Source organism: Nerophis ophidion, linkage group LG10 (genome assembly GCF_033978795.1).
Source record: "Nerophis ophidion isolate RoL-2023_Sa linkage group LG10, RoL_Noph_v1.0, whole genome shotgun sequence".
NCBI classification, from domain to species: Eukaryota; Metazoa; Chordata; class Actinopteri; order Syngnathiformes; family Syngnathidae; genus Nerophis; species Nerophis ophidion.
Genome location: NC_084620.1, coordinates 9043275 through 9067118, shown reverse-complemented (window position 1 = coordinate 9067118; position 23844 = coordinate 9043275). Strand labels below are relative to the sequence as shown.

At 40.1% G+C, this 23844-nt stretch overlaps 1 protein-coding gene across 1 annotated transcript in view; it reads left to right on the top strand.

Moving 5' to 3' along the window:
- exoc4 (exocyst complex component 4) overlaps positions 1-23844 on the top strand; it is a 227348-nt gene that overhangs the window by 151732 nt on the left and 51772 nt on the right. Inside the window, exon 14 of the mRNA XM_061912242.1 lies at positions 21341-21477. Coding sequence (XP_061768226.1) covers positions 21341-21477 — 137 coding nt within the window. The remainder of the gene's footprint in view (positions 1-21340; positions 21478-23844) is intronic.

The following is a 23844-nucleotide window of genomic DNA, read 5'->3' as shown; positions in this document are numbered from 1 at the left end:
ATGATCTTGAGCCCAGAGAAGCCGGCGGCGTTTCTGGATGTTGTTGATAAATGGCTTTCGCTTTGCATAGTAGAGCTTTAACTTGCACTTACAGATGTAGCGGCAAACTGTATTTAGTGACAGTGGTTTTCTGAAGTGTTCCTGAGCCCATGTGCTGATATCCTTTAGAGATTGATGTTGGTTTTTGATACAGTGCCTTCTGAGGGATCGAAGGTCACGGTCATTCAATGTTGGTTTCCGGCCATGCCGCTTACGTGGAGTGATTTCTCTAGATTCTCTGAACCTTTTGATGATATTATGGACTGTAGATGTTGAAATCCCTAAATTTCTTGCAATTGCACTTTGAAAAACGTTGTTCTTAAACTGTTTGACTGTTTGCTCACACAGTTGTGGACAAAGGGGTGTACCTCGCCCCATCCTTTCTTGTGAAAGACTGAGCATTTTTTGGGAAGCTGTTTTTATACCCAATCATGGCACCCACTTGTTCTCAACTAGCCTGCACACCTGTTGGGATCCAAATAAGTGTTTGATGAGCCTCCGTCAACTTTAACAGTATTAATTGCCACCTTTCCCAACTTCTTTGTCACGTGTTGCTGGCATCAAATTCTAAGGTTAATGATTATTTTCAACAAAAAAAAAAGTTTATCAGTTTGAACATCAAATATGTTGTCTTTGTAGCATATTCAACCGAATATGGGTTGAAAATGATTTGTAAATCATTGTATTCCGTTTATATTTATATCTAACACAATTTCCCAACTCATATGGAACTGGGTTTGTATTTTGGCAATGGTAAAACGCTGGTGGTAAAACGCTGCTGATGTCTAATGTCTAAATCCATTATTATTGTCCAATGTAATGTGATATCATTTGTCACCTAGATCAGAGTTGTTTCAGTGCTGTGGTGGGGTCTAAGTATCAAATATATTGTTATACAGGAAAAAGTCACTAAGTTTTTGGTATACAACCTTTTCCAGGACTTTACCCAAAAATGGCAGGTTTGATATTAGCCGACAGTTGTTCAGTCCTGTGGCATCAAGACTACTCTTTTTTTTTAAAGAGGGGCTTAATGAGAGCAGTTTTTAAAGCTTTTGGACATTTTCCAGTCTGAAGTGAGATGTTAACTAGATGAAAAAATTGTGCCAACAAACTGCTCAGCGCAGTCTCCAGAAATCAGACGGGTTACTCATCCAGACAGCAACTCAGACATTGGATGATATCTTCAACTATTTTGTTAGTGACAAGAGTTAAATGTTCCAGCTGTAGTTGACCAGTTGGCTGCAGAGTAGCCTATTTGTTTTCCAGGAATGATTGCATTTTTAATGCCTTGAACTTTATCATGAAAGAATATTGCAAACACATTGCACTTAGATCAGTGGTTCTTAACCTTGTTGGAGGTTCCGAACCCCACCGTTTTCATACGTGCATTCACCGAACCCTTCTTTTGTGAAAAATAAAATGTTTTTTTTTTTCAAATTCAAGACAAAGTTATATGTATTTTTTTTCCTGGTGTACAAAATGAACCTTGCATGACTCACAAAAAACTACACACCTGCAAGTCCGTGTGACTTCTGCTGTTGCCGTATCCATGATACGCCGATATGGAGAAATTTTTATTTACACGATGAGTCCATACTTCCCAACCCTCCCGATTTTTCCGAAGGAATCCCGAATTCCAGTGCCCTTCCCAAAAATCTCCCGGGTGCAACCATTCTCCTTTAGCGTCCTCTACAACCTGTGGTCACGTCCGATTTTCCTCCATACAAACGGCTTGTCGGTGCTTTCACATCAATTATGTGGCTTTTACACACACATAAGGGAATGCAAACATACTTGGTCATCAGCCATACAGGTCACACTGAGGGTGGCCGTATAAACAACTTTAACACTGTTACAAATACGCACCACACTGTGAACCCACACCAAACAAGAATGACCAACACATATGGGGAGAACATCCGCACCGTAACATAATGTAACATATACCCAGAACCCCTTGCAGCACTAACTCTTCTGGAATCTACAATATACACCCCCGCACACCTCAACTACGCCCGCCTCCCCTCCAACTCAACCCCCACTTCCTCCATGTCCCGAATTCGGAGGTCTCAAGGTTGGAAAGTATGGATGCGTCGGGTGTGTATTGACTGGCTCCGCCGAACGCCTGAGGCTGACTCACCGAACCCCTAGGGTTTGATCGAACCCAGGTTAAGAACCACTGACTTAGATGTAGAACACATTTCTAAGAGAAGTAAAACTGGGGCATTTGTCCATTTGTTTTCTGTAACAAACAGGGCATGAGAGTTGTTACTACAGTTTGTGATGATTTCAGAAAAATAATGTTCCCTTGTTCTACGCAATATCTGGTGGAACACATTTAACTGCTCTGTATGAAATTCATAACGAGCTCGGGGCTTTGATTTGTGCCAATCCCGTTTGGCTCTCGGAGACTCCCTTTTCTGTGCCCATAGTCTTTGTTTCTCCATAGCGCCTTTTGTCTACTTTATAACTATTCTAACCTTGACAGGAGTAATGATGTCCAAAACATTTCCAACACTCGCTATATAAAAAGAGTTCAACAGCTCGTCAGCATTAGAATACGGAGTTTTTTCAAACCTAATAATTTCCACAAACTGTCCGTATGCTCCCATTTATGAGTCTTCCTCAAACAACCGCAGACGCAACTGCTGGTTTGAGTCTAACAGACAACTAAGAAAACAAAAAGATATTTGAAAAACCAACATCGACAACATTCACGTTTGAAATAACAAGATCCTTAGAATTGATCAAATCAAGAGTGTGCTCCCTGTTGGGGTCGGGCTCGTTTACATGCTGATTTAGACATACATCTTAACATTTGTACACAAATGCATCCACACATTATGTGTACACTTACAGTACATACTTTAACAGGTTTCATTGTCAGCAAAACAACTGCAACATAGAATAGATTGAATAGAATAGAATAGAAAGTACTTTGTTGAATCCCTGGGGATCAATAACATATAATATAACATCAATCAATCAATGTTTATTTATATAGCCCTACATCACAATCGTCTCAAAGGGCTGCACAAACCCCAACGACATCCTCGGTAGAGCCCACATAAGGGCAAGGAAAAACATATCAATAACATGTGCTATTAATAATGAAAGGAGTGCAAATTTCTTACATTTAATAAAAATAAATGTTTGCAGCGTCTGACATACAGAGGTTAACTTAAATCAAGAAGATGCAACCAAGTGATTGCACTAAAATTTAAGTGACTGTTTGTATTGAAGCAAATCACTCATTTGAAGTAATACATTTCAATGCTTCCCTTAAATCCCATTGTAGCCCGCCAAAAATACATTTGCTGCAACCTATTATATAAATACATCTAAGGGCTTCACGGTGGCAGAGGGGTTAGTGCGTCTGCCTCACAATACGAAGTTCCTGCAGTCCTGGGTTCAAATCCAGGCTCGGGATCTTTCTGTGTGGAGTTTGCATGTTCTCCCCGTGAATGCGTGGGTTCCCTACGGGTACTCCGGCTTCCTCCCACTTCCAAAGACATGCACCTGGGGATAGGTTGATTGGCAACACTAAATTGGCCTTAGTGTGTGAATGTGAGTGTGAATGTTGTCTGTCTATCTGTGTCGGCCCTGCGATGAGGTGGCGACTTGTCCAGGGTGTACCCTGCCTTCCGCCCGATTGTAGCTGAGATAGGCGCCAGCGCCCCCCGCGACCCCGAAAGGGAATAAGCGGTAGAAAATGGATGGAAAAATGGATCGTCACATCGTTACACTATGTGGTAGTAAATGCATTGTAAATAGGGATGTTTAATGCTGCTGATTCTACCTGTGGGTGAGATCGTAGAGATCGATCAGATGCATTTACTGTAAATGTTTAAAGGCCTACTGAAAGCCACTACTACCCACCACGCAGTCTGATAGTTTATATATCAATGATGAAATATTAACATTGCAACACATGCCAATACGGCCTTTTTAGTTTACTAAATTACAATTTTAAATTTCCCGGGAGTTTCCTCTTCGAAACGTCGTGTAATGATGACGTGTGCACAAGACGTCACAGGTTTTTAGGAAGTATGAGCGCTGCACACACACACAGCTAAAAGTCGTCTGCGTTAACGTCATAATTACACAGTATTTTGGACATCTGTGTTGCTGAATCTTTTGCAATTTGTTCAATTAATATTGGAGAAGTCACAGTAGAAAGATGGAGTTGGGAAGCTTTAGCCTTTAGCCACACAAACATACGGTGATTCCTTGTTTCTTGTTTAAAATTCCTGGAGGTGAAACTTTCCTATGGATCAGAGCGCGGTCAAGCCTACATGGATCCCTACCAAATGTCAACCAGCAGGTTTCGGTGAGAAAATTGTGGTTAAAAAGTCAGTTCTTACCGGAGAAAAGCTGAGCTTGTGCCGTCCATAGCTGCCGTCGACTCCCCTGAGACATTGGCGTCAAGACACCCGTGGAGACACCCTTCCGGCTATCAGGTACTATTAAACTCACTAAAACACTAGCAACACAATAGAAAGATAAGGGATTTCCCACAATTAACCTAGTAAATGTGTCCAAAAAATCGGAATCCGTCCCAACGCAATCGCGTTTTGTTTTTTTTAACTTTAGTTTTTTTTTTCTAGTCCGTCGCTATCCTCAAACACAAATCTTTCATCCTCACTCAAATTAATGGGAAAATTGTCGTTTTCTCCGCCCGAATAGCTCTTTTTGTTGGAGGCTCCCATTAAAAACAATGTGAATATGTGAGGAGCCATCACACGGGTGACGTCATCGTCTGCGACTTCCGGTAGAGGCAGGGCTTTTCTCTTAGCACCGAAAGTTGCAAACTTTATCGTGGATGTTCTTTACTAAATCCTTTCAGCAAAATTATGGCAATATCGCGAATTGATCAAGTATGACACATAGAATGGACCTGCTATCCCCATTTAAATAAGAAAATCTCATTTCAGTAGGCCTTTAAATGTATTTATAGTGATTGCTATTGCCTGTGTAGCAATATTATTGAAATATATTTAATGATACTTAATTATGGGCGTTTTGAGTCGCTACAAAAAAGTGCTATATGAATCTAATCCATTATTATTATTATTATTATTTCAATCAATCAATCAATCAATGTCTATTTATATAGCCCTAAATCACAAGTGGCTCAAAGGGAAACGTCGCGGAATGATGACGCATGTGCGTGACGTCACGGACTGTAAGGAAATATTAGCGCTGCACGACTCGCGGCTAAAAGTTGTCTGCTTCAACCGCATAATTACACAGTATTTTGGACATCTGTGTTGCTGAATCTTTTGCAATTTGTCAATCTAATAATGGAGACTATAAAGAACAATGCTGTTGGTGGAAAGCGGTGGATTGCAGCTGTCTTTAACACCGAGACACAGCCGGTATTACTTTGTTAGTTGTGAAGCTTTAACACAGAGCGGTCAAGCGAACATGTTTTCTCTACGTCAACCAGCATGTCTTTGGCTGGGAAAATTGTGATATTAAGTCTTACCGGAGAAATCAGTGGATTATGGGACTTGGTCCTACATTTCAAAAAGGCAGCTGTGATCTTGGCTCCTCCATTGGCTTCTCTGAGAGACACTGGCATTCACAGCAGCCATCTGACTTCCAGGTATGTCTTTAGAATCTCACTAAAACACTATTAAAACAATAAGCAGATAAGGGATCTTCCAGAATTATCCTAGTAAATGTGTCTAATTATATCTGAAACGCCACCTGGAGCCGCCGCCTTTTCTTTTTTTCTTCTTTTTTTTTTTTTTATCAGTACTTCCTTCAAAACATCCTCATCCACCAATCTTTCATCCTCGCTCAAATTAATGGGGAAATTGTCGCTTTTTCAGTCCGAATTGCTCTTACTTTTTGGTGGCTCCCATTATAAACAATGTGAATATGTGTGGAGCCCTGCAACTCGTGATGTCACGTGCACATACTTCCGGTAAAGGCAGGGCTTTTCTATTAACGACCAAAAGTTGCAAACTTTATCGTCGATGTTCTCTACTAAATACTTTCAGCAAAAATATGGCAATATCACGAAATGATCAAGTATGACACATAGAATGGACCTGCTATTCCCGTTTAAATAAGAAAATCTCATTTCAGTAGGCCTTTAAGGGCTCGGCTCAATCCTGCCGACAGACATAACAAAGCAGGAAACACCTGAGTGTTACTTTGCAACTTGTCATATTTAGCAAGTCATTACAACATTATAAAAATGCTGCTCATTTGTCTTTTTTGTTACTTTAAAAAGAAGTTACAGACAAAAGTTAGGTAGTAGGCAAACTTTCAGGAAATTTTTAGCGAATGTCATAAATTAGATAAGCAATATGTTATTAGATTTTGGGCCTGATCTGGAACATTTGTACTACATTACCTTATTGTACATTTGTGTAAGTGTATGCTAGCAGCCCTAAGGAGGAAAAGATAGTGGAGACTCACTTTCATTCCACTACAGATAGCTCAAAAAATTCTGGGCGGATTTTAAATGAAACTTTCTGGAAATGTTCTGGGACTGATCCAGACCGCCGTGTGCATTCTGGACTTTTTTTTTTCTTTTTACTTACAGGAGATAAGACATGGCAGAGGTGTGCCCTCTTTGAGTGTTTTTTGTAGTTCTAAAAGAAATTATTTTTTTTTTGCTCACTTTTTCTCTCCCTTCACATTATTTCTCTCTTACAGCGTCCATTTCAAGTACATGCAAATGTATCATGGCCATGTATGCAAATTTGACAATGATGTCATAATATCATGCCCCCTCCGCCCCTACCCCATCAACAAACACACACACACACACACACACACACACACACCACTGCCACAAATAGATTGCAGCTCTGTGGGAGTCACTGTGTTTTTTTCAGTTGTTGAATTGAGTAATTAAAATCACGCAGTGTAACTCTTTTGCTTCTGAGCCACTGCAGAAAAGAGTGTAAAATATTGTCAAACATGCAACACTCCTGTGTTGCCTGTGCTATAATTAATCCGACAAATACACCACATGTTAGCGCTTTTATTAAAACCCTTAGTTTCACATTGTCCTTAATCAAGCAAATGTTTACAGTGGGGCAAAAAAGTATTTAGTCAGCCACCGATTGTGCAAGTTCTCCCACTTAAAATGATGACAGAGGTCTGAAATTTTCATCATATGTACACTTCAACTGTGAGAGACAGAATGTGAAAGGAAAAAAATCCAGGAATTCACATTGTAGGAATTTTAAATAATTTATTTGTAAATCATGGTGGAAAAAAAGTATTTGGTCAATAACAAAAATTCAACTCAATACTTTGTAATATAACCTTAGTTAGCTATAACAGAGGTCAAACGATTACTATAGGTCTTTACCAGGTTTGCACACTCAGTAGCTGGTATTTTGGCCTATTCCTCTATGCAGATCTTCTCGATAACAGTGATGTTTTGGGGCTGTCGCCGAGCAACACGGACTTTCAACTCCCTCCACAGATTTTCTATGGGGTTGAGGTCTGGAGACTGGCTAGGCCACTCCAGTACTTTCAAATGCTTTTTACGGAGCCACTTCTTCATTTTCAGATAATTGCTCCCACAGTTGATTTTTTTCACACCGAGCTGCTTGCCTATTGTAGATTCACTCTTCCCAGTTTGGTGCAGGTCTACAATTATTTTCCTGGTGTCCTTTAACAACTTTTTGGTCTTGGCCATAGTGGAGTTTGGAGTCTGACTTTTTGAGGCTGTGGACAGGTGTCTTTTATACAGATAACAAGTTCAAACAGGTTCCATTAATACAGGTAACGAGTGGAGGACAGAAGAGCTTCTTAAAGAAAAAGTTACAGGTCTGTGAGAGCCAGAGATCTTCCTTGTTTGAAGTGACCAAATACTTATTTTCCACCATGCTTTACAAATAAATTCTTTAAAATTCCTACAATGTAAATTCCTGGATTTTTCTGTCTCTCACAGTTGAAGTGTACCTATGATGAAAATTACAGACCTCTGTCATCATTTTAAGTGGCAGAACTTGCACAATCGGTGGCTGACTAAATATTTTTATGCCCCACTGTATATGATAAACTTTTCCGTTTTTGTTTTTTCAAGGACGGGAGTGGAACTTAGTGGCATGGCTCGGTTGGTCGAGCGGCTGTGCCGGCAAATTAAGGGTTCCAGGTTTTCTCCCCGCTTCCGCCATCCTAGTCACTGCCGTTGTGTCCTTAGGCAAGATACTTTACCCACCTACTCCCAGTGCCACCCACACTGGTTTAAGTGTGACTTAGATAATGGGTTTCACTATGTAAAGCTTTGAGTCACCAGTATAAAGCGCTATACAAATATAAATCACTTCACTTCACACTAGGGCTGTGAATCTTTGGGTGTCCCACGATTCCATTCTTGGGGTCACGATTTTTTCGATTCGTTTTGATTCTCGATTCAAAAACGATATTTTTCCGATTCAAAACGATTCTGTATTCATTCAATACATAGGATTTCAGCGGGATCTTCCCCAGTCTGCTGACATGCTAGCAGAGTAGTTGATATTTAAAAAAAAAAACTTTTATAATTGTAAAGGACAACGTTTTATCAACTGATTGCAATAATGTAAAAACAATTAACTATTGAAAAAAACAAAAATATTACTTATTTAATCTTTGTGAAAATATTGGACACAGTGTGTTGTCAAGCTTATGAGATGCGATACAAGTGTAAGCCACTGGGACACTATTGTTCTTTTTTTTTATTTTTATAAATGTTTAATGATGTCAATTAGGGATTTTTAAGCCCTGCTATGCTGAAATTATAACTAATATTGATACTGTTGTTGATAATATAAATTTTTGTTTCACTACTTTTGGTTTGTTCTGTGCCGTGTTTGTGTCTCCTCTCAATTGTTCTGTTTATTGCAGTTCTGAGTGTTGCTGGGTCAGGTTTGGTTTTGGAATTGGATTGCATTGTTATGAGATTGCTGTGTATTGTTTTGTTGGATTGATAAAAAAAAAAAAAAATAAATAAAAAAAATTTAAGTGAAGTGAAATGAATTATATTTATATAGCGCTTTTCTCAAGTGACTCAAAGCGCTTTACATAGTGACACCCAATATCTAAGTTATATTTAAACCAGTGTGGGTGGCACTGGGAGCAGGTGGGTCAAGTGTCTTGCCCAAGGACACAACGGCAGTAACTAGGATGGCACGAGCGGGAATCGAACCTGCAACCCTCAAGTTGCTGGCACGGTCACTCTACCAACCGAGCTATGCCGCCCCTATCTATTTTTTAAAAATGAGAATCGATTCCGAATCGCACAACGCATTCGATTTGATTCGTATTCGAATCAATTTTTTCCAACACCCCTACTTCACACTAACATAAAACCAACATTTTAGATGGCAATTTCCAAAAATTACTGTTAAGTTGAATACCAATAGGTATTGGTAGTAGGGTCTAACATTCAAGCAACATTCGGTCTATTTAGTCTGCCTTGAAAAGCACCAGAGCCTTTATCTTGAAGACTCACAGTCCCAATAATGTTTCTTTTCCTCTTCGCTTGAGGTGTAACAGTCGGCGTCACCTACCTTGGCCCAGTTATCTCGCAGCAAACACGTGTGCACTCCAGGAAAACGTTCTTGCCCGCCCCTACACAAAAGGCAGCACTTTGTCTTAATATGCACATGCTACAACTATAATGGTACTTGCCTATGTTTGCAGTTAAAACATAGCGGCTTCCAAATGTCAAAAGCTGCAGCCTGGGGGGTGGGGGTCTGTGTGCGGAAAGTACTAATCTTCTGCCTCTGGAAGTGAGTTCATTTCAGTTCAGTGTCAGGTTATTTCGAACATGCATGAGTTTCCAATAAAGTGGGGAGGGCTGCAAATGTCAGCCACTACCAAAAACATGCCCTTTGGTTTAGCAGGATGGAAGTTTGGGGCTGATAAAGCCAACTGTTTATTTATCTAATTTTAGAAATCTAAATTATAACGTGTGCCTCATGTTCAAAGTGCTTGAATGTAACCTTGAACTTTCCTCAACTAAGAAGCGTTACTTTTTTGACATTTGTTTAATGAGATGCGGCAATACATGCATCGCAAGTTTCTCCATTTTTTGCTCCCCATCCATTAAATTAATGAAGAAAAAACTAACAAAGAGATCATTAGTATAATGGATTTTTGCTCGACTGCGAGGACTCCAATTGCACTTCTTAGTTCCTTGGATTGTTTTAATGCCGGGACGCCGTGTTTCATTTTGTGTAAGTGTGTTTTGGGTAGGAATGGCAGGAGGGTGGAATAATATGGCAGCCCATCTGCAAGCAGCCAAGTGTGATATTGCTCCTCATCCTTCAATTAGAACACTTTGACGCAACGATGCGTTGGAAGGCCGTCCCACTAAAGAAACATTGTTCGCTTATGAACTCATTCTCATCTGCCCGCCAGCAATGCACCTATTCCGACCTACAGTGGGGCAAAAAAGTATTTAGTTAGCCACCGATTGTGCAAGTTCTCCCACTTAAAATGATGACAGAGGTCTGTAATTTTCATCATAGGTACACTTCAACTGTGAGAGACAGAATGTGAAAAAAAACCTCCAGCAATTCACATTGTAGGAATTTAAAATAATGTGTTTGTAAATTATGGTGGAAAATAAGTATTTGGTCAACCATTGAAAGCTCTCACTGATGGAAGGAGGTTTTGGCTCAAAATCTCACGATACATGGCCCCATTCATTCTTTCCTTAACACGGATCAATCGTCCTGTCTCCTTGGCAGAAAAGCAGCCCCAAAGCATGATGTTTCCACCCCCATGCTTCACAGTAGGTGTGGTGTTCTTGGGATGCAACTCAGTATTCTTCTTCCTCCCAACACGACGAGTTGAGTTTATACCAAAAAGTTGTATTTTGGTTTCATCTGACCCCATGACATTCTCCCAATCCTCTGCTGTATCATCCATGTATCCATTTTGGTATAAACTCAACTCGTCGTGTTTGCAGGAAGAAGAATACTGAGTTGCATCCCAAGAACACCACACCTACTGTGAAGCATGAGGTGGAATCATCATGCTTTGGGGCTGTTTTTCTGCTTAGGGGACAGAACGATTGATCCGTGTTAAGGAAAGAATGAATGGGGCCATGTATCGTGAGATTTTGTGCCAAAACCTCCTTCCATCAGTGAAATCTTTGAATGGTTGACCAAATATTTATTTTCCACCATAATTTACAAATAAATTCTTTAAAATTCCTACAATGTGAATTCCTGGATTTTTTTTTCACATTCTGTCTCTCACAGTTGAAGTGTACCTATGATGAAAATTACAGACCTCTGTCATCATTTTAAGTGGGAGAACTTGCACAATCGGTGGCTGACTAAATACTTTTTTTGCCCCACTTTATGCTGGTCCCTCGGTTTTCGTAATCCAGTCCAAAAGGTCAGACTTGTACAAAAAACACATACATTTTTGCTACGAGTTGTTTCTTCAATTCAATAGTGTTACATTATGTAGTAATGTGCATCCCTCATTTTTTGTCTTTACATTTATTGTCATTGTTTGTCCCCTGTAAGAAAACGTGTCCAAGAAGAGTGCGTTGGCTATCTTTTATTCTTTCTGGTGCGACTCAAGGAGAGCACCAAAACAGCGTGTTGTACATGTTTCCATGCATTTTGCCATCAAATAACAGAAAGTGAAACGGGGTGATCGGCTGCAGAAGCCCAAGAAAATCCCACTAATGCCGGCCAACGAGGTGGTTGACGTGGTCATGGAGCTGTGGGCTTCTACAAAACCCAAAACCAGTGAAGTTGGCACAGTGTGTAAATCGTAAATAAAAACAGAATATAATCATTTGCAGATCCTTTTGAACCTATATTCAATTGAATAGACTGCAACGACAAGATACTTAAGGTTCGAACTGGTAAAATGTGTTATTTTTTGCAAATATTAGCTCATTTGGAATTTGATGCCTATAACATGTTTCAAAAAAGATGGCACAAGTGGCAAAACAGACTGACAAAGTTCAAGAATTCTCATCAAACATTTATTTGGAAAATCCTACAGGTGAATTTGGGACAAGTGGGTGCCATTATTGGGTATAAAAGCAGCTTCCATGAAATGCTCAGTCATTCACAAACAAGGATGGGGCGAGGGTCACCACTTTGCGAACAAATGCGTGAGCAAATTGTCTAACAGTTTAAGAACAACATTTTCTCAACAAGTTATTGCTGGGAATTTAGGGATTTCAACGTCTAATGTCCGTAATGTCATCAAAAGGTTTAGAGAATCTGGAGAAATCACTGCACGTAAGCAGCAATGCCTGTGACCTTCGATCCTTCAGGCGGTACTGCATTAGTGTGTAAAGGATATCACCACATGGGCTCAGGAACACTTCAGAAAACCATTGTCAGGAACTACTGTCTGCCGCTACATCTGTAAGTGCAAGGTAAAACTCTACTATGCAAAGCAAAAGCCATTTATCAACAAAACGTAAACACAAACGCCGCCGGTTTCGCTGGGCCCGAGCTCATCTAAGATGGACTGATGCAAAGTGGAAATGTGTTCTCTGGTCTGACGAGCACACATTTCAAATTGTTTCAGGAAACTGCGGACATGGTGTCCTCTGGATCACAGAGGGAAAATAACCATCCGGACTGTTCTCGGCGTTGTATTCTGTTTTTATTTACGATTTACACAACGTGCCAACTTCACTGGTTTTGTACAAGATAGATAGATGTATAGAACTTTCTTTATTCCTTCAGGAGAGTTCCCTTCAGGAAAATTAACATTTTCGGCCTCTGGTGTGGGTGTAAGATGCCTCTCTGGACTTCAAGTTGAGCCACTGATGCTTTCTTGTGGCCGTGGGCTATGAACGTGCGTAATTTCATATGCGAAGCTTGATTTTTAAATGTTAATATGTTCGATCACTCTAATTAAATCATGGCGGCCAAAATCGTGATTAAAAGTTTATTTATTGTGCAGCCAAATTTGCACCTATTTGTTATCCAAATGTGGAACTTTCTGTTGGAGGAGTTGCCGGCTAAGTTTTGTCATCCGATGTGAGCCATCACGTGTGTGTTGCAAAGAGAAGAAATCTTCCAAGTGTGACTCTTCCTGACTTTGATGGATGATCTGTCAGGTCTTGTGTGTCCCCTTCACCCAAGAAAGGGGCAAACTGTGTGTGTGCGTGTGTGCGTGTGTGTGTGTGTGTGTGTGTGTGTGTGTGTGTGTGTGTGTGTGTGTGTGTGTGTGTGTGTGTGTGTGTGTGTGTGTGTGTGCGTGCGTGTGTGTGTGTGTGTGCGTGTGTGTGTGTGTGTGTGTGTGTGTGTGTGTGTGTGTGTGTGTGTGTGTGTGTGTGTGTGTGCCAGCAGGGGAGATGATCTTCTGTCATGTGTATTATTTTGGCAGCCCGCTGCTGTTGGAGTGTTGCCGTGTCGAGCAGTTTAGGGGTCACGGTTCGGGTTAAAACACTGTGACCTTTAGGAGCTCCCCATTCATTCTAGGACACACACACCCACACACACATGCGCACCCACGCACACAAACTCCACTTCCCATTCTCTTTCTACCCCAAAGTGCATCCTTTTAGCACATTAATGGAATTCCCACTTTGTGCGTGTTTTTAACTCACTCCGCTAAAGGAAATAACCACTTTTAGCCGCAGCTTCTGTCGCATTAACAGCTTTTTCTCTTCCCGCCGGGATGTCGGCTGTGTATCTCCGACCACCATTTCGCTCTTAATGACACGCCATCAAACAGCGACCGTCCATTTGCAAAGTCGGATATTCCTCGGTGGCGGCGGTGTTCTAAAAGAGCGCATCGGGTCGGTTTCCAGGCTTAATGTAGTAACACTGGAGTGGAATATTGGTGTTTTTCACTCCACTGCACCGTATGTTGACCTTTAAGCATGAATCATTAAGAATGAGAGAGAGAGAGAGGGAGAGAGAGACAAAGACGTGGACAATGCATGTTCTCTCCAATGTAATGGTCAACTAAGATTAAGGTGGACAAAAAAAAATTACTTCCTCAATCGCTCCCCTGATTACTTTTTAATGATTTGTGCTGGCCAAGACAAATGGCTGTGTTAAACGCGCAGAATTAGACAACCCAGCGCGACTCATTCCATTGTTTACTCCTGTCCATTCACCAGTTTGGACCACAGTCAACAGTTTTCTGTTTTTTTTTTCCAGGAACATTTTTTAAATCAGTTGCTCAATTTTGCACAATGGATCCCTCATCTTGTTCCTGTTGTATTGAAAATATGTACAGTGAGGCAAAAAAGTATCTAGTCAGCCACCGATTGTGCAAGTTCTCCCACTTAAAAGGATGACAGAGGTCTGTAATTTTCATCATAGGTATACTTCAACTGTGAGAGACAGAATGTGAAAAAAAAATCCAGGAATTCACATTGTATGAATTTTTTAAAAAGTTTTTGTAAATTATGGTGGAAAATAAGTATTTGGTCAACCATTCAAAGCTTTCACTGATGGAAGGAGGTTTTGGCTCAAAATCTCACGATACATGGCCCCATTCATTCTTTCCTTAACACGGATCAATCGTCCTGTCCCTTTAGCAGAAAAACAGCCCCAAAGCATGATGTTTCCACCCCCATGCTTCACAGTAGGTGTGGTGTTCTTGGGATGCAACTCGGTATTCTTCTTCCTCCCAACACGAGTTGAGTTTATACCAAAAAGTTATATTTTGGTTTCATCTGAACACATGACATTCTCACAATCCTCTGCTATATCATCCATGTATCCATTTTGGTATGCATCCCAAGAACACCACATCTACTGTGAAGCATGGGGGTGCTTTGGGGCTATTTTTCTGCTAAGTGGACAGGACGATTGATCCGTGTTAAGGAAAGAATGAATGGGGCCATGTATCGTGAGATTTTGAGCCCAAACCTTCTTCCATCAGTGAGAGCTTTGAATGGTTGACCAAATACTCTTTTTCCACCATAATTTACAAATACATTCTTTAAAATTTCTTAAATGTAAATTCTCTGATTTTTTTACACATTCTGTGTCTCACAGTTGAAGTGTACCTATGATGAAAATTACAGACCCCTGTCATCATTTTAAGTGGCAGAACTTGCACAATCAGTGGCTGACTAAATATATTGTTTTGCCCCACTGTACTTGTAATGTATTGTTGCCAAAGCCACTCACTCAGGAAGCCAAAAAAGTATTCATACAGTCGTAAACCTTCACACACGGACACATTTAGTCTTGACGACGTATGCATGTGGTGACTGAAAAAGCTTGTAGATACAAGCAGCGGAAATGAGTTTTCTTTGGACTCACCCTAACACCGGATTTCCACTGTATGCGTAACAGCTACAGAACGGCGTCGCCACGGCAGCAGTCTTTCTGTTTCCATTCTAGTCAATGTGTAAGTTTCCATTACAAGCGAACCCTCTGCGCACGGCGCCACCATGCCAGTGCTGCAAAGCATCCATGCAATGACTGTACGCTTAGCTACTCGTTTTGCCCGTCACCGCAACACGGCGGATCAATTTCGATAAAATCTGCTTGTGTAGGATAGGAAGTCACGTACAAACAAAATAAAACGTCCGTTTTTCTTTCAAATTAAAATACTCAGATCAGATCATATTTTTCACTTTCAAACGTCGTAATAGAATAGAATAGAATAGACTTTATTGTCATTATATTTGCATATATCGAGATTAAAGACTCCAACTTAAGGTGCGGTTGTGGGAACAAATATGGGGTAGAATAAATAACACAAGAGGGAATACAGGAAAAACTAACAATTGAAATAAACAGACTACTATCCAATAAAAATAACAAGCAATCCTGTACAATATACAAAACACTATAAAAATACAAAATACTGTACAATATACAGAACAAGACAAGAGTACCGAAGTAATAAATAACTATTGCACTCGAAGGGTAGTATTGCACAGTAGAGTATTAGGGCAGGATATTGCACAGGGGTGAATTATTATTGTTATAAGTTAGAGTTCAACATGTTGACAGTTCTGGGGAAAAAAGCCTTGTCTGATTCTGTTTGTTCTGGCTCTGATGCACCTGTAGCGCCTGCCCGATGGTAGCAGGTGGAACAGGTGGTATCCAGGGTGTGTGCTGTCTTTGGTTATGGTTTTCGCTTTCTTGAGGCAACGGGAGTTATGTAAATCCTTAGGGGAGGGGAGGGGACAGCGGTTGATTTTTTGTGCAGACTTTATGACCCTCTGAATCAATAATGAGCAGGGACGGACTTTTAAGTCAACTTGTCAAAGGTTTTCAGACGTAATTTCACCTTGTTAACACAAAATAATGTCTGGATGTCCAAAATAAAGCAATCATATCATTGGCAAATCCTGGACAGTTATTTGGGGGACCTGTGTGAAATATGCACTGATACAGGGTCTGGGGAAGCAGGAGTGTGGTTAGCAGGGGTTGAATGAGATGTATTTTTCTGTACAACATTCACAGGGGTGATGTTACTGTTGTCTTGTTGCTAGCTAAAAATGCAAAAATGAAGTTGTCATACTGCAAAGTGTGGTTTTCTCCACGAGTCATGTCAGTGCCATCACAGTCGCTCGCCTGTTGGTATTGATGGACAGCAAAGCTTGCGACGGTGTTGCCGTTCTGCAGTCGCTCAGTATCTTTTACGACAGGACCGATTTTTTTTTTTGCTTCTGCTCCTCTGGAAGTACAGAATGAACAGTTTTTGGTTTGCTTGACTACAACGCCCTTATCATGTGGTTACACGCAGATTTGCGAGATCTCGTAAAAGTCTGCGCTACTTTGCTGTATGGCCGAGATCAGAACTCCAGTGGAGTTTGCCGTAGACTAGGACTATTCAACTGGTGGCCCGCGGGCCACATAGGGCCTGCCAAGGCTTTTCATTTAACCCGCCGAACATAACCCATATAGGTTTGATGAAACAATTCAAACAAGGGTTGTTCATAAATGGAATTCTGCCGCCGCCCCGAAGGGGGCAACGGCGAGGCATATGTGTCGCAATATTGCAGCAGTGGAGTGAGTAGACGAAGACTACTTGTTAGAATGATTATGTATATATTATCATCATAACTTTATGCTCAAGGGCCGTTACTATAAAGTATTGTAAATTTGTGCTGAAGTGGTATGTCTGTATTTGTGCAGATCTAGCAATCCAGGAGATTGCTGGCCTTTTCTTATCATTGTTTTGTCCAGATTCCGCCTGCTGACTACCAAGGCCAAACATTGTGTTCTAGGACCAGAACAAGCACAGACTGGGCGATAGCACCAAGTGTCAACATATTTGCATTTTTGTATAGTCATATCAATCAATTAATCAATCAATCAATGTTTATTTATATAATTGTCTCAAAGGACTGAAGGACTGTACAAATCACTACGACTGCAACATCCTCGGAAGAACCCACATAAGGGCAAGGAAAACTCCCACCCAGTGGGACGCCAGTGACAATGATGACTATGAGAACCTTGGGGATGACCTCATATGTGGGCAACCCCCCCCCTAGGGGACCGAAATCAATGGATGTCGAGCGGGTCCAACATGATACTTTGAAAGTTCAATCCATAGTGGCTCCAATACAGCCGCGAGAGTTCAGTTCAAAGCGGATCCAAGACAGCAGCGAGAGTCCCATCCCCAGGAAACCATCTTAAGCGGAGTCGGATCAGCAGCGTTGAGATGTCCCCAACCAATACACAGACGAACGGTCCATCCTGGGTCCTGACTCTGAACAGCCAGTACTTCATCCATGGCCATCGGACCAGACCCCCTCCACAAGGGAGGAGGGGACAAAGGAGAAAAAGAAAAGAAGCGGCAGATCAACTGGTCTAAAAAGGAGGTCTATTTAAAGGCTAGAGTATACAAATGAGTTTTAAGGTGAGACTTAAATCCTTCTACTGAGGTAGCATCTCAAACTGTTACTGGGAGGGCATTCCAGAGTACTGGAGCCCGAACGGAAGACGCTCTATAGCCCGCAGACTTTTTTTGGGCTTTAGGAATCACTAATAAGCCGGAGTCCTTTGAACGCAGATTTCTTGCCGGGATTTATGGTACAATACAATCGGAAAGATAGGCTGGAGCTAGACCGTGTAGTATTTTATACGTAAGTAGTAAAACTTTTAGGTCGCATCTTAAGTGCACAGGAAGCCAGTGCAGGTGAGCCAGTACAGGCGTAATATGATCAAACTTTCTTGTTCTTGTCAAAAGTCTAGCAGCCGCATTTTGTACCAACTGTAATCGTTATTATATATATATATATATATATATATATATATATATATATATATATATATATATATATATATATATATATATATATATACATACATATATATATATATATATATATATATATATAGTGTCGAGTCTACCCCCTTTCCCTCAGTCACAGTGATGTAATAGGGACTTTCCTAATAAATGGAGGAGTCACGCGGGTTCTAGTTTAGAACGTAGTTTGGATCTGTAACTAGAGTACAGCCAAAACACGTGTCTCCTCATGAGCTCTAGTTAACTCTGTGTCTGCTTGGTTCCTTGCTTCTTGTCTGATTAATAGATGTCATCAGTGTTTGAACCTGACACTACTCTTTCAAACCAAAAATGCCACTATCATCCCTGAAAAACATCCATCCATCCATCCATCCATCCATCCATCCATCACCTACCGCTTGTCCCTTATTGGGTCGCGGGGGTTGCTGAAGCCTATCTCAGTTGCATTCGGGCCAACACAGATAGACAGACAACATTCACATTCACACGCTAGGGCCAATTTAGTGTTGTCAATCAACCTATTCCCAGGTGCATGTCTTTGGAGGTGGGAGGAAGCCGGAGTACTCGGAGGGAACCCATGCAGTCACGGGGGAGAACATGCAAAATAAATTAAATCTGACTTTTAATAGCGACTGGAAAAAGTATGAATGTTCTGGCCCGAGCCAGTGCTCCCGTCATTGTTTCCTGTTGGACAGCTGACTTTGTGATTTATTTTGTATTTGTGGTCATGTTTTTTGGCTCAGTAACTCTGGCAATCAAAGCTCATTCAATACATGTAGCGCTAAATTTGTTCAATAGCGGGTGAACGCCACACCTTGGGTCTGATTGTCTGCAATGTTTGCTTTACATGTTTTTCTAATTGTTATATGCGTAAACATCTGTAGTTTGTGTGAATGTATTCACACTGAACCCTCTATTTTATCTTTGTAAAATTCAATGGACGTCATACTTTTGTAAAGCTTATTTTATGTTTACATTTTCAGTCTTACAAACCTAAATGAAGGAAAAAGTGTAAATAAATAAAACTGAGAAAGGCAAATCATTCAAAAAAAGAAACATAAATCTTCAACTTAACGCCTGGCGCTTCTGTTTCTTCAAGCTGTTAACTGTCAATCTAGCTGCGCCCACTGGAACAGAGTAGCCAGGGCAGCATAATTAGTTTATTGACAGAGCAGTGTGAAAGCCGATGTGTTTACTTTGCAATTAAGTAAACACAGTTTCAAAGGAATATATACTGCTGAGGCACTTTCTGATGAAACATCCAAATTCCGATGTCCAGCCCCTGAACTCTTGGGCTGTTGAAACTGCAGCCCTTTTCATCATGTAGTTGAATAGCCCTGGCGTTGACGTTCCGTGGCGCTGCTGTTCAGCAGCCGTTACGCATCCAATAGAAATCTGGGGTAATAGACAGAGTTAAAGTACCACTGATAGTCACACACACTGGGTGTGGTGAAATTAGTCTCTGCATTTGACCCATTAACTGACCCATGAACTGCCGCTTCATCTACGAAGGTGATTATCCTAAATACCAGGGGTAGGGAACCTATGGCTCGCGAGCCAGATGTGGCTCTTCTGATGGCCGCATCTGGCTCTCAGATAAATCTGAGCTGACATTGCTTAACACAATAAGTAATGAATTCCACAGTGTTAAAAATAACGTTCAAAATATAAAACACTCTCATACATTTTTATGTTCAAGAAGTTGCATTAATGGTAAGAAGTTATTTATTTATTATTGGTTAGTGTGGGGCTTGCCCTCCTGGGGGTTCTTCAGACCACCAAGCACCGACATGAGAGCCTGTTTCAGGGTTACAATATTGTCTTATTTTATGATTAGATAACAAGGCCCAGGTGGGACCTCTGGGCACCTTTCGCTGATTTCGAGGCCGGTTCTGGCACACCCCGCTTCGCTGCAGGCCCGCAGGTCACGCCCCCTTCACAGTTAGCTTCAGAATAACAATATTATTAGAAAGAATAAGAGACCGATTATACTCTACAGGGTTAGTCTTACTTAAAAATGCACGCGTTTAGTTGTGTTCAGTGTTAAAAATATATTATATGGCTCTTACGTAAATACATTTTAAAATATTTGACTTCTTGGCTCTCTCAGCCAAAAAGGTTCCCGACCCCTGCTAAAGACCAACGTGAAACCAACTTTAACGTGGTCACTCTCCAAGTTATATGTTGTACTTTGATATTATAATACTTCATAAAACTATCGTTGTTTCCAGTCCATTCTATTGTACTGTTTTTTTAAACAATGTCTTATCTAAAAGGGGGTTTTTTTTGTTTTTGAAAGGCATGGTAGATGTTTATTTTTTGCTGTTTTTTTTTTGTCCTGTCCAGCTTCTCAGGCAAATCATATAGTTGATATAGATGCCCATATCGGCTGTTCAGATTTACTTTACAAAAGAGAAGTGTAGGATACTTATCTTGTTGCCTTATTTGAATTTGACTTTATTCAATTTATTTATATTATCATTTGGTGCAGCCGGGCCGGAGCAAGAGGGGATAGAAAGAAAAAAAATAGGAAGACAGAGGGGGAAATTGTGGGGATTAGAGGGGGATTAGACAGAGAGAGAGACAAAAACAACAACAGCAAACACAACAATAACAACAAAAACTGCTGTTTTAATTTCAATGGGCAATGTAGATTTGAGATACATGTGTTTTGAGGTATGAGCTTGGTCACAAAACTAGTTGAGCTCATAAGTGGACCTACTACTGTAAATTAAATTAAATACACACCATTTGCAACATAACAAAAAAAAATCTGTTACAAACTAAAATATTATACATATACAACAGTTAACCTACTGATGGTAAAACGATGTCTTCGTTGTGAGTTTGCAGACTCAGCAGTGTTAAAAGTGCCATGTTGTTATTGTTGTTATCGCCTGCAGCCTGCAGGCTATGTGTACTTCTACCCCTCCCCTGCTGCCGACACAGTAAAATGTAACCCCTTGGCCAGAGCCGAGGCCTTAGTGTGTGCATTGCTCGGTCCTGCCATGGATCATTACGCCTCCCAGTGGAGCGCCTGCTCTCTTTGTGTTGTGTGTGTAAATGAACCAAGGCAAGCAGGTGACACAGACCATTTCTTCCTTTTTTTTTGCTCCAGAGCACTGTGGTGGTGGAAAAGTCCATCCAGGATTTGATGAATCTCATGCAGGACCTGAGCGCCTACTCCAACCAGTTCCTGGAAATGGTCTGTGACAAGCTGAAAGAGTACAAGGAGATCTGCAATACGGCCTATAGGTAAAGTAGGATAAATGAAAGATGAGTGGACCTAGAATTACTATTATGTAGGACGGGGTTTCAAACATGCAGCCAACAGGCCCATATTTTCTAACCCTCAACTTTGTGCCTCCTGTAATAGTTAAATAAACAGTAAAGGTACAACACACAAATTACAGCATCGCAAACAAACACATTGGGCAAAATATACATATACTGTATATGTATACAAACCCCGTTTCCATATGAGTTGGGAAACTGTGTTAGATGTAAATATAAACGGAATACAATTATTTGAAAATCATTTTCAACCCATATTCAATTGAATGCACTACAAAGACAAGATATATGATGTTCAAACTCATAAACTTTATTTTTTTTTCGCAAATAATAATTAACTTACAATTTCATGTCGGCAACACTTGCCAAAGTAGTTGGAAAAGGGCATGTTCACCACGGTGTTACATTACCTTTTTTTTAACAACACTCAATAAACATTTAGGAACTGAGGAAACTAATTGTTGAAGCTTTGAAAGTGGAATTCTTTCCCATTCTAGTTTTATGTAGAGCTTCAATCGTTCAACAGTCCGGGGTCTCCGCTATGGTATTTTACGCTTCATAATGCGCCACACATTTTTGATGGGAGACAGGTCTGGACTGCAGGCAGGCCAAGAAAGTACCCGCACTATTTTTTTACGAAGCCAAGCTGTTGTAACACATGCTGAATGTGGCTTGGCATTGTCTTGCTGAAATAAGCAGGGGCGTCCATGAAAATGACGCCGCTTGGATGGCAGCATATGTTGTTCCAAAACCTGTATTTACCTTTCAGCATTAATGGTGCCTTCACAGATGTGTAAGTTACCCATGCCTTGGGCACTAATGCACCCCCATACCATCACAGATGCTGGCTTTTGAACTTTGGGTCGATAACAGTCTGGATGTTTCGCTTCCCCTTTGGTCCGGATGACACGTTGTCGAATATTCGAAACACAATTTGAAATGGGGACTCGTCAGACCACAGAACACTTTTCCACTTTGCATCAGTCCATCTGAGATGATCTCGGGCCCAGAGAAGCCGGCGGTGTTTCTGGATGTTGTTGATAAATGGCTTTTGCTTGGCATGGTAGAGCTTTAACTTGCACTTACGGATGTAGCGACGAACTGCATTTAGTGATAGTGGTTTTCTGAAGTGTTCCTGAGCCCATGTGGTGATATCCTTTAGAGATTGATGTCGTTTTTTGATACAGTGCCGTCTGAGGGATCGAAGGTCACGGTCATTCAATGTTGGTTTCTGGCCATGCCGCTTACATGGAGTGATTTCTGCAGATTCTCTGAACTTTTTGCTGATATTATGGACCGTAGATGTTGAAATCCCTTTATTTTTATTGCAATTGCACTTTGAGAAAGGTTGTTCTTAAGCTGTTTGACTATTTGCTCATGCAGTTGTGGACAAAGGGGCGTACTTCGCCCCATCCTTTTTTGTGAAAGATTGAGCATTTTTTGGGAATCTGTTTTTATACCCAATCATGGCACCCACTTGTTCCCAATTAGTCTGCACACCTGTGGGATGTTCCAAATAAGTGTTTGATGAGCATTCCTCAAATTTATCAGTATTAATTGCCACCTTTCACAACTTCTTTGTCATGTGTTGCTGGCCTCAAATTCTATAGTCAATGATTATTTGCACAAAAAAAATGTTTATCAGTTTGAACATCAAATATGTTGTCTTTGTAGCATATTCGACTAAATATGGGTGGAAAACGATTTGCAGATCATTGTATTCCGTTTATATTTACATCTAACACAATTTCCCTACTCATTTGGAAACGGGGTTTATATATGTATATATATATATATATATATATATATATATATATATATATATATATATATATATATATATATATATATATATATATATATATATATATATATATATATATATATACACATATATATATATATTTAGATATATATATATATATTTATTTATATATATATATATTTATTTATAGATATATATATATATGTATGTATATATGTGCGTGTGTGTGTGTATGTATATATTTATATATATATATATATATATATATATATATATATATATATATTACAGATGTTCGATAATGACTTTTTTACCATCATCTTTACCAGGACCCTCTAATATATATATTAGACATTTCTAATAAATACAGACGTACAATATTTATTACTCATTGTAATTATATATATATATATGTATATATATATATATATATATATATATATATATATATATATATATATATACTTATTAGAGATGTTCGATAATGACTTTTTTACCATCATCTTTACCAGGCATATATATATATATATATATATATTAGAGATGTCCGATAATGGCTTTTT